The following is a 16,624-nucleotide window of genomic DNA, read 5'->3' on the forward strand; positions in this document are numbered from 1 at the left end:
AAAAGGGAATAATTTTAATTAATTAATTTAAACATTAATGAGCCTTTAATTAATTAGCATCAAGCCCATATTAGTTTAAATAAATAAATTAATAATTAGCAAATCCTAGAAATACCCCTGCATATCAAATATGCACCAACCCTACACTAAACAACATCATCGTCATGGAATCTAGGGCATGTACACTAGTACTGTCAAACCCCATGCCACAGTACATGTCTGTATCGGAATATCTGTGTGTGTGATCAAAATCTGCAAAATACGATTAAACAATTTAATCAAATACACGATTAAAGCTTAATTCACAAGGAAACTCAAGACAAAGCCTAAAGTGATCAAGCCTATAAATAATTTTCAAGATAAATAGCTCTTGAAGAAAAGACTATTTGAAGATTGAAGAACATCTCGTAAAGAAGAAATCAAGTTGAAGATGCTCGTATGCACATACACGCACTTGCATAATTGTAATTGCATACGTATAAATGAAATTGCATTTGCATCATATAGAGACTCCAAGAAGGTACTTAAAGACCCTAGAAGTCCTTAGCATTAGTTGGGAAAAGATTGGACCAAAGACTGTCAGAGACAGGCTGACAAAATGCTTAAAAACCCCTACCGGTCAGACAATCAATCAATCAGTTGCAGAGCCAAATCGAGCGCTGAAAACAGTCGCCCAATACCTGTCGGTCACTCAATCAGTTGACCAACTATTGACCACTTGGACTTAAGAGTCCTAACGGCTCTATTCTTCCCAATGACTATATCTAGCGATCGACTGGCAGAACCAATTGGTCGACCGACTGAACTAAAAACTAGCTATTTTATAGCCGTTAGAGCAATTTTGACACATGATTTTTGAGCATTAAATGATGCTTATAAATACCAATCATGCCAGACCTTTTGACAATCATTACAGTCCAAAACAATATTTTATTGGGAAGTGAAAAGGTTAATTCAGGTTCTTAATGCTAGTATTTAAAATCAAGAAGAAAGCTTAATTACTCAAGCTTGACATCATCATTCGAAGATTTATCTTCTTCTAGTTTAAAGCTCAAAGCTCAAGCTTCTTCATACTTGTCATTGCATATTCATAGTTGCATTGCGTGAAGTAAGTTGGAACACTTCTGCTTAGGTAACTTCTTTCTTTTCATCTCTTTTGTTAATTATTTCTTACTCTTGACTCAGGTTAACTCTAGATGGGTATGGTGTGCTTACATTTTTCTGGACTGTACTTAGGTTTTATAAGGAATTCTCTTATCCTTAAAAGATTGTGGGATTCTCTTATCCTTAAAAGATTGTAGGATCCTTATATCCTGGTAAAAAGATTTGTAAAGGTGTTTTTTCCACCTATTGTACTGAAAGGAAAAAGATTAGTGGAATTCTCTTAAGGTTGAGATGCGTGGACATAAACTAAAGGTTGAGTCGAACCACTATAAATGCTTGTGTTTCTCTTGTATTAATTCGCTTTAAATTACATTGTCTTAAAACTCTAGTTTAATTTTAAAAGAACAAAAATTCCACTAAGGTAATCTATTTACCCCCCTCTACGTTATTCAACACTTGGTATCAGAGCGAGAGCTTACTTTGAGAGTCTAAAAGATCAATGGGATCACGTCATCCTACTACACTTGAAGGGTTGAATGTATCAAGACCACCATTGTTTAATGGAGACAACTTTCCTTACTGAAAAATTAGATTCAAGAATTTCACATGTGCCCACAATCTTGATGTGTGGCATGTGATTGAAAATGGACCACACCTATATTCTAAAACAGTAGATGATGAAATCGTACTAAAAGACACATCTGCACTAACTCCCTTGAAAAATGAGAAAGTTCAATATAATTATAAATGTATCACTTTTTTTGCAATATGCATTGAGTAACTTTGAATTTAATAAGATAGCTATGTGTGAGACAACTAAGGAAATTTGAGATACACTTGTAGTTTCATATGAAGAAACCTCACAAGTAAAAGAATCTAAACTAGACAAACTTGTTCATAAATATGAACTGTTTAAGATGTTAGAAAATAAGAATATTGCTAGTATGTTTTTAAGATTTACTAACATTATCAATAAGCTGAAGGGTCTTGGAAAAATCTACACCAAATCAGAGAATGCTCAAAAGATCCTCTGATCACTACCCCCAAAGTGGAGACCAAAGGTAACTGCAATTAAACCAAAGATCTTGAAAAAATAAGTATGGATGAATTATTGGGTTCTTTACTATCTCATGAAGTTGAGTTGAATGAAGATGAAAAATATGCTGAGACAAAGGAACTTAGGAAGAAAGTCATCGCACTCAAAATGTCTAATATATCTAATGACAAGAGTTAGGAGGAAGACAACATCACCTTCTCTGTTAAAGAAATGTCCTTGATAGCCAAAAAATTTCAAAAGTTTCTCAAAAAAAGAGGAGAAAGATCATCCAACAAAGGAAGCTTTTTCAAGGAACAAAAAGGTAAAATTTCATCCAAAGATAAAATTGGTATCTACTAACAAAAATGATATTGTTTGCTTTGAATGTAGAAAGCCAAGACATTTCAGAACTGAATGCCCAAAATTTGGAGAAAAGAAGAAAGCCTATGCTGCAGAAATTTCTTGCGACTCTAACGAAGACGAACAAGAAGAGGAGTCCGATGATGAATAAAGCAATCTAGCATATATGGCACTTACTCAAGAGGAAGACAATGATGAGAAAACTTCTGGATATATTACAACATCTAAATATAGTGATATATGTGATGATATAGATACTGATAACATTAATGAAAATGACATAGAGATATGCTTTGAAACACTATATGAAACTAGTCAACGACTAGAAATAACCAAAATCAATCTTGAAAAAGAAGTTATTTTATTACATAATAAAATAGATAACTTACATTCTTATGTTGCAAAGCTTGAAGAGGAGAATGAAAAATTGACGACTACTCTATATACCTTTACCAAAGGACAAAAATCATTAGATGCTCTAATTGGTACACCATAAAAAAGACCTCTGGACAAAGAGGGACTAGGCTATAATAAGAGAATCTCATATCAAGCCAAAGGCAAAAGAAAAGTTGTGTATCAAGAAGACAAAAGGTTCAATCAGGGTTAGGCGTCAACCTCTCATGCCCCTCATCCAAGAAATAGAGAAAGAAGTCAGAGGTATAAAAAACAAAACAATTATGCCTTTCAATATGTGTAAAATCCTAAATTTTATCTAAGGGTATTATTATCTTTTCACCTATTTCAGGGTTAGGGCAAGTTGGAGTGTGAGAAATTTGGGCTGATTGGGAGTTGCATTTACATAATCTTGATAAGTAGTGAACCCTAGTGTGCCTCTTTATTTTGAATTATGTTATTATTTTGCCTAATATGTAATAAGGAATAATTAGGATAATTATTTGACTTTGTATGTATATAGCATAACTTGTAGTTTAGCCTAGTGGTTGGACATTTAGTTCAAATGGATAGAGGTCTAAGGTTCCATTCTTGAGAGGTAGAGTTAAATATTATTTTTATAATTTTATTGGGCTTAAAAGAGGGCCTTCCATGATTCTAGCTTGGGAGTTTTTTTTTTATTTAGAAAGAAAGATACGTGAGAGAGAGGTTTCCTTGCTTGTGCGGAAGTTGTTTTCATGTGATTTGTGTGTTTGATAATGACTCTAGTTTTTTACAGATTTAGAATTAGGAAGGCTACCCACACCCTTCAGAAAGGGAGAGGGCACGCCCTTGGCAGCGGTCTTTTTACTTTTATTTATTTTTTGAAAATGTAGATTGAGAATTGTAGGTGGGAAAACATGGGAGGAAACAAATTCCAATTTAGAATATAGTAGTAGGTGTGAAGCCTTTGTTCCACTCGATAAAATATTCAACAGGCTATGCGGAAGGTGCATTGACAATTGTTGAAATTATTGATTCGTTATTGCTGAAGAAAAGCATGTTGTATACTTCACTTCCTAAATTATTTTTAAACACTTGCTGTTAAGTGGTACTTCCTCTCTTAATTGTATATATGATGACAGCAACTTGTATAAATATTTGAAAACTTTTTTTCATATATACTGCTTGAAGTAATTTACTAATGCAGTTTTTACTATGATTAGAATATCGTCTTTCTTACCTGTTGACCCCTCTTGTTGCTTGTGTAATAAAGAAGAGGGAAAACATTCTCTGTGGGGGAGCACAGGGGCCACGCTTACGCATTGGCATCTTGGGGGCAGAATTCCACCTTTCATGAGGGACGGGGGGTGATCATTTAGCCCCCATTGTGTCTGGGCATGGCCTACACCCAAGATTGAATGACACCTTTTCTTATCTTGTGATTTTACTAAGAGAATCTTGGTTATTGGACCCTTGGGCTTTAGGTCTGAATATCTCATTTCACCATCTCTTTATGATAATTCTCAATCTCATTTTGTTAACCTAATTAATTTGTAAGTGGACCTACGATTTCAATTTTTTACCACTTCCTACTGATGTTAATACGTCCCAAGAACATAATTCTTATCCAACTCTCCTATATACTATACTCCATTATGTTTTTATGAGGGTCATTTTATAAATGTCACTATGCCTAGTAAAGTATAACGTTTCACTATTTAGCAGTTGACAACAAATGAATTAAACCATGTGAGAGGCACGATATTCAAGTGTCCGGTTGGAGATTCCTTTCTGTGCTTCCTGCTTAGAGAACCTCCTCGATCTCCCTTTTCCCAAACAATGAATTCGTATTTCCCTATTTCATTCGGAATCAAAATTTTGCTAATGAGATGTGTGTGAACTATGAAGTCCTATGGTCACATGGAACTCACGTACTCACCTATATGTTCAACAATCATCCATACATTATTTCAATGGGACCAAGTGCATTGAAAGGCTAGATAGATAGAGAATTTATAGTGACAAGACTCTTCACTTCTAAGAACACCATTAGTATGTAATAATTTTAGGAACAGGAAAGACCTGTTATACATTTTTAACCTGCACATGAAACCCTCCCTCCTCAGTGAAGGCAGGCTTCGATCAACATTTCAGATTGCTTCAAAGCAATTTGAGGAGATCTACATAATATCTGGAATTGAAAGTGGTGCAACCCTTGAAGCTGGAGGTGAAAGTCTGGGCACCAAAGGCTACTTTATAACCTTTTAGAAGTGCTCTCTATTGAAGGTTCTTTTTATATATATATTTTTCCACTCTTTAAATTTCAAGAATTTGAATCATAATTCATAATTCTATATATTTCTCCACTCTTCATAAGATACGCGTTGATGTCTATACATGTAAAAGTACTTCAATCGGTGTGCTACTATTATTTTCATTGAAATAAGCAATTAATCTTTGATGGTATTAGAGTTATTGTCCCGCCTTATAAATGCTATATATTAACTTTTGATTCATGCACATAAGTTAGCTTTCTGTCTTCCAGAGGTTTAGTTTATTGTTCAAACTCCTTTTTGAGATCAATCTTGACACATGAAAGTAATCACAACCAAACATTCCATATTTTGCATATAAATTCAGATTTTCTATCACTGTATAAATTTCTAGAAAAGAAGGCCAAGAAGGTCCCCCACCCCATCATTTCTAACTGGTTTTTCTGTACTTGGATTGGATGGTATGAAAGCAGACACCTTGCCTATTTCCTCAATGTTGAGAGGTAATTGCCAAAGGATTGCAAGCTGGGATGAATGGACAAGTCCAATCAGTCTCAATAGAGGATTCTGTATAAAAATGTATGGACAGATCCAAATCCATTGGGATTTCAGCACTGTGACAAAAGTGAAAAAGTATCAGTTATGTGGTGGATTTTGATTTGGTTAAAAATATTCTGCAATTGACTTTGGCATTTGATAATTTACCATAAAAAAATATTGTTTTCCTAATTCTACTCTTATGATTTATATTGGTAGGTACTAGTCCACGCAGCTACATTTTGTTGGCTTGGCACTAGCAAGTTGCAAGCATTTGGGATGAAGTTTAATTTTTTGGGAGGTACCAGTCCAAGCAGCTGCATTTTTTTGGCTTGGCACTAGCAAGTTGCAAGCATTTGGGATGAAGTTTACCTTTTCTTTTGGGTAGAAGGATGAAGTTTAATTATGATCCTATGGTTTCTATCTCATGGTTGTAATATTTGAAATTTAATAGACACAATGGATTTTATGATTGTATATTCGCTTTTTAAAGTTGAATGAAATCAATGGATCTTATGTCTCATGGTTGTTTATTTGATATTTTTTGGACACAAACGTAGAATGTAATGATGAAATTATAGGTGAAAGTAAAATTGAAATTTTTAAATAATTTTTTTTCAAAAAATAACTTTTGGTGATGGTAATTATTTATCGTTAGTATAAATCATTTTTAATAACAGGTATTATGTCGTCACAAAAAACAAAAGGGCGACTGTAATATATTATTTGTCACCAAAACTGATATATTATGACGGTAATATAACCGTCGCCATAAATAATAGGGTGACAGCAAAATAGTAACTGTCGCAAAATTTTAAATATAACGATGGTAATACTTACCGTGGCAAGAATATATAAAGTGACGGTGATATAGTAACTGCCACGAAAAATATATCCACCATCAGATGTCCTTAATTTTGCCGTCGCTAAGTTTCGGCTACGGGATTAACGCCCACGGAAAGGCAACGGACTTATTTACCGTCATCCATTTTTTTGGTGACAGTAATTGAATTTTTGGCAATAGTTTTCTACTGTCGCCGAAAATCACTTTTCTTGTAGTGATTATTCACCACTTTGGGTTGTTTGCTTATTTCTCACGATAAATTTTCCTTGCTCTAAAATATCTTGTGTAATACTCTGATTCATGATTTCTAATATTCATTCTATTTATTTATCGGTTCAGGAGATTTGATGCACATAGTTATGAAATCTAGTGTTTGAGAGGCTTTTTGTAAGGTAATTTTTTTATTTTAATATTTTTGATGTATTATAAGATTATATGATGCAATGTCATCTATGATTGATTTTAATAAATGGTTTTGGTTCAATAGGTGGTTTGAACCAATGGTTTGAAGTTGGGTTGATTCTTGGTTCAACTCATATTATAATTTAGGGTTTTTGTCAAATGCCCCCCTGGAAATGCCCATTTGTCCAAATGCCCCCTTGAAACTTTTGTAATTGTAAACTCTCCCTTACTTTCTACACACTGTAGCAAATTGGTCCGTTCCGTTAGAACAGAACGTTAAGTGCAAACGGATGGAGGTTTTTGACTACTTTCAGACCATTATACCCTTTTCAGGGTAAAATGACCAAATGACCAAATGACCAAATTAAACCCTGACTTCCCAAATATGAACGTAGAGATGTTCTTCTCAAGGGAAAGAACACCTTAGGAAAAACCCTAGGTTTCTTTTCTCTGTTCTCAACCACCATGTTTGACGCCGTGAGAGGAGCTGCGCCACAAGGTTCACCGTGAGAGGAGCTGCGCCACCAATTACTCAGCAACAGTAACACTCCCTACCAAGAAATCTCATGTTTTCACCACTTACCAAGACCAGCAGACGACTGTCTCCATTCAGGTAACTATTGTTTCTGCTACAGTTGCTCCAGCATAGAAAGATTGTAAGAATCCACCATTACTGTTTCTCACACAGCATTGGAATTTTATAACGTGACCCACTATTCCATGAGTTAAGAAGTACATGAAGCAATGTTCTTCTCATCTCAGATTTCATTGCTGGAACCATGGAAGTTAATGTTGCTCATATAACTCTGTTTTGAGTAGCTCATATAATCATTTGTTGCCTAGTGGCACCCTCACCCAGGCTTATGTATGACAATGAGATTGAAATGATTAAAATGATATTCTAATTTGGTGATAATTCAGAGGGAGTGATTGGGATTGATAGCACAAAAATATAAAACAGAGCGGAGGGGTTCAAAGCTGATGTAGAAGTTGTCTAAAGCTGGGATTGATAGTTAGATCTGGTTAAATGAAGTCAAACTTAAAATTTCAGAATGATTCATCACATGTTGATAGTTGCTTTCAATGCTGTGAAAGAGCTTAAACATCCAGAAAATTTCCTATTTTCCACCATTTGCACTGTAATCCTTCTCTCCTGAGAAATAATAGAAGTTAAAGAAATTGAAAGGGAAAAATTGGCTTAAATTGTTGTAGGAAATGATGATAATGTCCAAAGCACAGAGCTTTCTCATGAACAGCAAGAGAGTTCCATATCTTTTTCTCTTTTGATATTCTTTTTTCTAATACAATACAATAGTTCCACAAGAGTCTCACAAATTGCCTTGGTTAAGCATCACATATGCTAAGCCTCCACCCAAGCAAGGCAACCTCCATCGAATAATAGTGCTGGGGCTAAACACCCTAAAAAAATTAGCAATCAAGAAATTGGTGACTGTCTGTTGGGCCTGGCCAGCTACCACTCCTTGACAGCAACCCCTTGACAGCAATTGGAATTGATGTGTTAAGTCTGTGGATAGTTTTGGAGCATATGATTAGCAGTTTCACATCACTGTGTCTCTTAAAAATTTGTATTACACAATCTATTTGAAGGATAAACCTATCTGAGTCTCAGCCAAATCTCATAGGCAGCAAAAATTTGTATTACACAATCTATGGGCTTTATTATATCATGCTTTAATTGATTTGTTTAATGGGTATAACTTCATTTGCTTTTCCAATAGGGAATATGCCTTCTGTTAGTGTGAATGATAGCATATCAAGGTACTTGAAGTATCCCTTCAAGCAATGTCATTGTAGGAAAAGAGCTGCTGTGAGGGTATCGAACTCGTTAGAGAACCCAAGCAGACTGTGCTACAATTGTGAAGACAAATTCAGGGGTGAATGCAACTTCTTTCAATGGTGTGATCCAAGTCAAATGGGTGAAACAAGTCAGGTTGGCCTAACCAATGATGCACCAAGCATTATGATTGAAAACAATGCGGAAGAGCAACAGAGGATGCTACCATAGAGGAGTGAAGAGCTTTGCAGTCTGAGGAATAGAGTTAAGGCTCTGAAGAAGTCAACTGATGCACTGAAGTTATTGTGTGTAGTTATGGCAGGGTTATTTGTAGTGAATCTTTTTGTTATTATTATGAAAATGTAGATCCTATGGGTTTATAATGAATCAATGTACATTTTATGGGTTATTTGAAGTGAACCTTCTTGGCGTAGTCTTATGTAATTTTGAGATTTGAATGAATGAATGGTTTTATGTCATCCACTCTCAAACTACTCTCTCACAGTTTAATTTGAAGCTAAAATGGGTTTTATAACTTAATATTGAGAATAAATGAACTAAAATCATAAGAAAATTGCTTATATTTGCTGAAATCCGAGAGCTTCCATACACAAGGGATTTGAAAATTTGAAATCTCTACACATGATAGTAGTCCATGATATCAATCCATGGAATCAGTCCAAGAAAATCTGAAAACTTTACTCATGAAAATCTGAAAACTCACATCATATCAGTGCATGATATCAGTCCATGGAATCAGTCCAAGAAAATCTGAAAACTCTACACATGAAAATTTGAAAATTCTTCAATAAACAGTTGGCTTCTTTGTTGAGTTCATATGTGATAAAAGGAAACACAGCAAGGAGTTCATTGTTCTTCCATCTGTCCCAACTGTGGACATCAACTTAAACACATAACATTCATTGTTCTTGCATCAATCCTAACCTTGACATCAACTTAAATACATAAAACTCATTGTTCTTGCATCAATCCAAACCCCAATCTTAGTGTTATGATAATATTACATATAATGTGTTGTCAAATGCCATACACAACAAATTAAACACTCAAAATAATAATCTATTTTCAGCATCTACTTCTTGACAGCACCTCCTCCTTGACAACATACCCTCTTTGACAGCATCCCCTCCTTGACAGCAAATCCATCCTTGACAGCAAGTCCTAGCCTTGAGCACCTCCTACTTGACAACATATCCTCCTTCACAGCAACACTTCCTTGACAGCAACTCCATACTTGATAGCAAGTCCTAGCCATGAGCCCTTGACAGCAACTACTCTACATAGATGAATCACATCAACTTAAGTAAATAAGTGATTGCTTATACATGTAATACCAATGCATCTAATGAGTAGCATATTAAGCAAAACCATACATACCAAATCATATTTGACTTTTCTTTTCCATTCTCCTTGCCTTTTCTCTGGCAGCCCTCTTTGCTCTTTCAGCCAAAGCCTTATCTTGTTCATCTACAGTCAAGGTTGGAGTTGAATTTTGAGAGGACCTTGTGACCCTTTGAGAGAGAGAGTTGGTTCTTCATGAATGATTTTCCTCTAAAAGAAACCAACAATACTAGTTCATTGAAAATAAACAAAACCTAATTGTATTGTGAGCAATAGAATGAAAATCAAACATTTTAATGAGAGCAATAAGTACCTTGACACCACTGCTTTGAGAAGAAGCTGGCCTCTTTCCTTTACCCTTTACTGGACCTCTCTTACATGTCTTCCTATTATGACCAAATTCTTTGCAACGGTCACAAATATTACTGGGGTTCCTCCTCATCTTCTTATTTCTTTTAAGTGGCTCATCAGCTTCTCTCTTCCTATTTTTACTAGGTCTACCAATTGACCTCTTAAAAACAGGAGAAAGTAGTGCAGTGTCAGCTAAAGTTTTGACATCAGATAGTGGGTGAATCATTTCACCATTGGCCATAAAATATCTATCTATTGTCAGATATGGATCACAACACTCCAGCAGTCCTACTTTGGTCCAATTAGTAGTTGACCCAACATGTGTACATGGCAATCCAATTGCTACCCAGACTCCACATTCACAGCTCTTATTTTTTAGGTTAACCACATAGCTATTTAGACCATCTTGCACCTCATACTCATCTGCTCCAACATATATTGCATGACAGTACCTCACATCTTTCTGCAACATATCAAGCTTCTTTTTCATTCTGGGAGTTAACACATCTTCATTGCTGCAACCCTTAGCATACCTTTTCTGAAACCTACCCATCAATTTCAATCTAATTTGATCAACTAAGGTAAGTATTGACTTGCTCTTATAGGATCCAACCCACTGATTGAATGACTCTATCATATTATTGGTAATATGATCACTCTTGGCTTTGTGATCAAATGCATGTCTTGCCCACATACTAACAGGAGTCTTCATCAATCATGCATATGCTGCTGCCTTCTCTTCTTTCATGGCATTCATAGCCCTTTGAAAACCAATAGCATTATATGATTTACTTGCAGCCCAGAAATATCCCCTCAATGCAAGCCCTCCCCCAAACTGTGACTTGAAATTATTATATAGATGCCTGCTGTAGTGCCTATGATGTGCTACTGGGAACTTCATTCCAATCGCTTCAATAAGACCCTACAAATCAAAATAAAAATCAATAAATCACTCAATATTATTGGAATAAAAATGAATCTCAAGAATAACACAGAAATATATGTTGATATCAAAGAACAACTTACTTTTTGTTTGTCTGTCATGAATGTAAATGGTTCCCCAGTAGGAGTGACTGATCCAATGCACCCAAGTAAGTGATGCAGGAAGAACAACCAACTGTCTTTACACTCTGTTTCAACCACACTATATGTAAGGGAAAACATTCCATTGTTCCCATCAATTGAAATTGCTGAAACCAAGACTCCACCATATACTTCCTTTAAATGACAGCCATCAAGGCCAATGAATGACCTACATCCCTTCAAGAAGCCTTTCCTACATGCATCAAAGCATATAAACAGTCGCTTAAATTGTGGATTGGCCATTATCACTCCATGTTGATCTTCTCCATATATATTTGCATTCTGGTACTCAATCACATATTCTGTCCCGGGGTTTCTCTTCTTAACCATAAATCCATAATTTTCTAACTTCTTGTATGTCCTTGCATGGTTCTCATCAGTTTCTTCATTGACAATCCATTTAGCTCTGTACAGTTTACTGCGATAAACTGTCACACCATATTGTTCTTTCAACAACTCTTCCATTGCTTGGATGCTCATTTCTGGGTCTGCCCTAAGATTGGGAGCCAATTTCTTTACTATCCATGTTGCACTTACACCCTTGTTTTTTAACCTGGACCTTTGACAAGTGTGATTGGTATTCAATGTCCTGATCACAAAGGTGATCCCATCACTATTGGGTGAAGCATGAAACCTCCATGGGCAACCTTTCCCACTACAGATTCCAGTAACTCTATTCTTATCATTTTTCTTCTTCAACACTTGAATACTCTCTTGAACTTCATATTCCTGCAACACCTCTCTAAAATGGTGAACATTTCTAAACTCTTGACCAACACTCAATACAATCTGTTGGTCTACAATACCCTCCATGTTAGACAGTTCATCCCCCTTTTCAGACTCACATTCTGTATTTGTTTCATTGCTATTCTGCTCTCTTATTTCCTCATTTCCTTCATCTTCAAATCATGAGGCATCTTCACTGTTACTTGTACTATCAGACATTTCATCTGATTCTCTTGCCAAGTAATCATCATCTGATGTGTCAGTAACATCCTCTTCTACTCCTTTGTCATTGTCAGGTACATCAATAGGTGAAGGAACATCTGCCTCAATAGTAGTAGCAGTTGTGGTTAAAGCACTAAGAAAGCCACCACCTCTGCTTACACATCTACCTGACATGCCAACCTCTTCAAAACGCATACCAGTTTCACTCAATGTTGCACTAGTTTCATTGAAAAATGAGACACCAACATGAGTAGTACTATGTCTTTCTCCAAGAACAGCAGTGTGTGTACAATCAGACCTCACAGAAGCAATCTCCACAGTGGGTGTAATGCATCTCCCACTCCTTGTTGTGAGTGAACCCCCTGCCAACTGTGGTTATACCCTCTCTCCTTGATGTGAGTGAAACCCCCTGCCAACTGTGGATATGCCCTCTCTCCTTGCTGTGGGTGAACCCCCCTGGCAACTGTGGATATGGCCTCTCTCCTTGCTTTGGGTGAACCCCCTGCTTACTGTGGGTGTAGCTACTCTTGAAGTTGAACCACCCCTATGTACAGGTGCTTTTGGTGGCCTACTAAAATTAGCTTCTCTCTGATTTTGGGTGTCACACAAATCAAGAGGAGTAAGCAATTCTGCATCCCTTTCTGGCCTACCTATTGCAGTATCACCACCAATCACTCCCAATGTGTGTCCATTGATGGTAGTACATTCAGTTGGCTCAAGAACTTGCACATCGTAAACATGAAGATGTATTTCCTCCTTATCCTCAAACTCAACAAACATCTTAATTACATCTCTGTCACATTTCAAATCTACATCTGTAATCACATCTGTTGTTCTGTATTTCACTGAGAAGATGACAGATCTTCCCTTGGGTATATGGTTCAAAACTGAGTTGTATATATCCCCAATCATCTTAAGGTAATCAAACCTGTCCTCTTCTACCACCTTAGATTCAGCCCTCACATTATAATGGTACACCAACATGCAATATCTATCAGCCATTCTATAAATTTATGCCTGTAATCATACACATAAGCAGTTTATAGATAATCATAATCATAATAAGATAGAAACATGACACAAAATAATCACAAAACATTCAAGCAGACAAAAACGTGCACAAACACTTTAACAAATCAGTTTTAAGATTACACTATTAAGAGAGAATAACATTGGACTGAGATCTGACTTCTAAGACCAACCCAAAAAAAGGTTCAAAAAGCCTGTTTTTACAAACCCCATTGCTATTTCTACACAATTTTTTCTCATTGCCAAGTGCCAACTAACCCTTTCAATGGCTTTTTTTTTTGGGAGAACACGTATGTATGATGAAATGAAGCTGAAGTGAGGTGAGGTCCATAAGACCATAACCCCTGATGCTCCATATCCCTTTTGTTCTAATAGTACTGCAAATTACACACTTGGTAGTTTGTTTCAGAACAATCTCAACACTGTTTCTGATCCTTCCACAGCATTTGAAGGCAGATGGACTCATGTCTTGAGCCATGATTCATGACTGGTTTTTATATAAGATTAGAAATGAAATCAAGTTTTCAACTACAGTTGGCCCTCTTATAATCAATATTTCATTTAACAAATGATTTCATATAGTAAATGATGTTTTGAGTAACCCAATTGGTTTTTAAATTCATAACAGTTAAATTTTGTCTAAAAAGTTATTCCACTTGGAACTGAAATTTGGCATTTGAGATTCCTTTTCAGAAGATTTCAGCATCCTTTTACCTGCCATGAAGCAGGAGAGGAGAATCATTCCTTAACATCCATGTAGGAAAACTAGGTCCCTAAATAAAAAGGTCTTCACCTCTTCTATAAATGATAAGTGGTCTCATTTGTGTTTCATCAAAAAAGTGGTCTCATTTAAGTTGGAACCAAACACAGTATTAGTAATTCCCAGAACTACTAGTGCTATTAGCAAAACTTGCAGTAGTAGGTGTTGAAGAGTATTGTTCTTCCCCCCCCCCCCCCATCAGTCACTTTCCTTTAAATCTCACAATTTGCACATTTAAAATGCCTCTTCATTTATTTTCTAGTGACAGGAAATTGTATACAGCAAGTATCAGCTATTTTGCAAACAATCCTTCGCTTGAATGAATTTATAACCAAAAAAGCTTGGACAGGGAGGTCTTGGCCTAGTTTTTAAGGTAATAGCTAGGATTTCTCTAATCATAATTCCCAAATGTTTTTGGGTAACCAGTATATGCCTCACTATGTTTCTAATTAAGAAGAGTAATCTGGTTATTTCAGGGAACACTACCAGATGGACGAGAAGTAGCAATTAAGAGGCTTTCAATCAGTTCTGATCAAGGTTTAGAGGAATTTATGAATGAAGTTCAATGAAGTTCTGCTAATAATGAGACTTCAACATAAAAATCTTGTGAAGCTTTTGGGTTGTCGCATAGAAGAAGGGGAAAAGATTCTTGTCTATGAATACATACGATACAGGCTTACATCTTTGTTCAAAACCAGTGTTTGCCAGCAGATTACATCATTTCTATTGAAAGGCTAAACTAGTACATGCATATACCCAGTGAAGCCCTTGAAGTCATAGAAGAGTTCCGTGATTTGAAGGTAACTTATTTGTAAGAATGTGTCTCTGCATAAGTGTGATTTAAGCATAATAATTCATGAAAAAAGGATACACTAAAGAATTGTTGTCAAGCAGATCAGATATAGGATTGATACTCCACTTGTTCTTGCCGGGATCAGACATAAGATTGGTATTGTGGGTCGCACTGGTAGTGAGAAAACTACTTTGATCAGTTCTCTGTTTCACCATGTGGATCCAGCAGAGGGAAAGATCATCATAGATAACTTTAACATTTCCATGGGATCTTAAGATACAATTTGGATCCCTTACCACAATAAGGAACTATGGGAGGTATGGTAACTGCTAATGTATTCTGGTTTCTTTAGAGTTATTTTAACTTGTGAAACTACCAAGAACAACATCCTTAATTTTCGCTGAACGTGGTTCCAGGAACTCTATTACAGTGACTTAAAACATAAAATTGCATACATCATTATTTTGTAATAATGAAAAATCTCTCTTTACGCCAAATGTAAGCTAATTTAGACTAAAATCATAATAAATTGAACCAATTGAATAAAAATAAAAAAAACCCTAAACCTATTTCACCTAAAATAAACCCTAAATTTCAGATTCACAAAAAAAAACTTAATTTTAACTTCTCAAACCTTAGTTTCTTAGGGGTTCTCACTTACAGTGTATATGAAGTCCTCTGGTAGTGAAATTAGAAGAATGAGATGATTTTTGCCTCTAAGATTTGCAGGTTATTCAAACGAACTTGCTGCAAGATGAAGAACTTGCCTCAAGAATGAAGAAGATCTTGCCGCAAGAATGATGAAGATTTTGCCGCCGATTCAAACGAACTTGCTGCAGTTGTAGGTCTACTGCTTCATTTCGTCCTCACCAAGCTTTTGGAAGATGAGTTGCAGGATTGAAGAGGCAGTTGGGTCTCTAACGTTCATATGTGTGCACGTAAGTGAGGGTTAGTTTAGTCATTCTACCTTTTAAGGGTAGAATGATCAAAAACCTCCATCCGTTTGCACTTACCGTTCTGTTCTAATGGAACGGACCAATTTGCTAGAGTGTGTAGAAAGTAAGGGGGAGTTTACAATTAGAAAAGTTTCAAGGGGGCATTTGGACAAATGGACATTTTCATGGGGACATTTGACAAAAACCCTATAATTTATGAATGGAAACTAGAGGATATAATAAAGGAAAATTATCACCTCCAGTTTGCTGACCGGCCCAGTTCCCCAGTTCCTCTAATAGGGGGATGGTGGACCCCACCCGGGTAGGGTGTTTGGGCAATGGGTAGAGAGGTCATTTCAGCCCCTCTTTGTTGAAGGAATGGGAAGCTGGACCGGTCGACAAATGGAGGTGATAAAGATCCTATAATAAAGGGTATTGATGAAAGAAAAAAATAAAGTTTTCTTAGATCATACAAGAACCCTATTAGTTGTTTTGGTTAGTGGAGAGAGAATCTAAAATGGGCATAATTGGTTTCCACTTGAAGTTTAGAGAATTTACCAATATATCATTTTAGGTTTTGAAATTAAGTTTTGAGGAGTTAGGGTTCATTCGATCAACATTGTAGAAAAAAAAATGT

General features: G+C 36.0%; 1 protein-coding gene across 1 annotated transcript; it reads right to left on the reverse strand.

Annotated features, from left to right (window-relative positions):
* Window positions 1-11,154: 11,154 nt before the first annotated feature.
* Window positions 11,155-12,335, reverse strand: LOC122638800. The gene is made up of 2 exons (XM_043831647.1): window positions 11,466-12,335; window positions 11,155-11,361 (listed from the first exon to the last, which is right to left on the reverse strand). The coding sequence occupies exons 1-2, from the start codon at window positions 12,333-12,335 to the stop codon at window positions 11,155-11,157; spliced, it is 1,077 nt and encodes a 358-aa protein (XP_043687582.1).
* Between the last annotated feature and the right edge of the window lie 4,289 nt (window positions 12,336-16,624).

This window comes from Telopea speciosissima, chromosome 9, assembly GCF_018873765.1.
Source record: "Telopea speciosissima isolate NSW1024214 ecotype Mountain lineage chromosome 9, Tspe_v1, whole genome shotgun sequence".
NCBI lineage: Eukaryota > Viridiplantae > Streptophyta > Magnoliopsida > Proteales > Proteaceae > Telopea > Telopea speciosissima.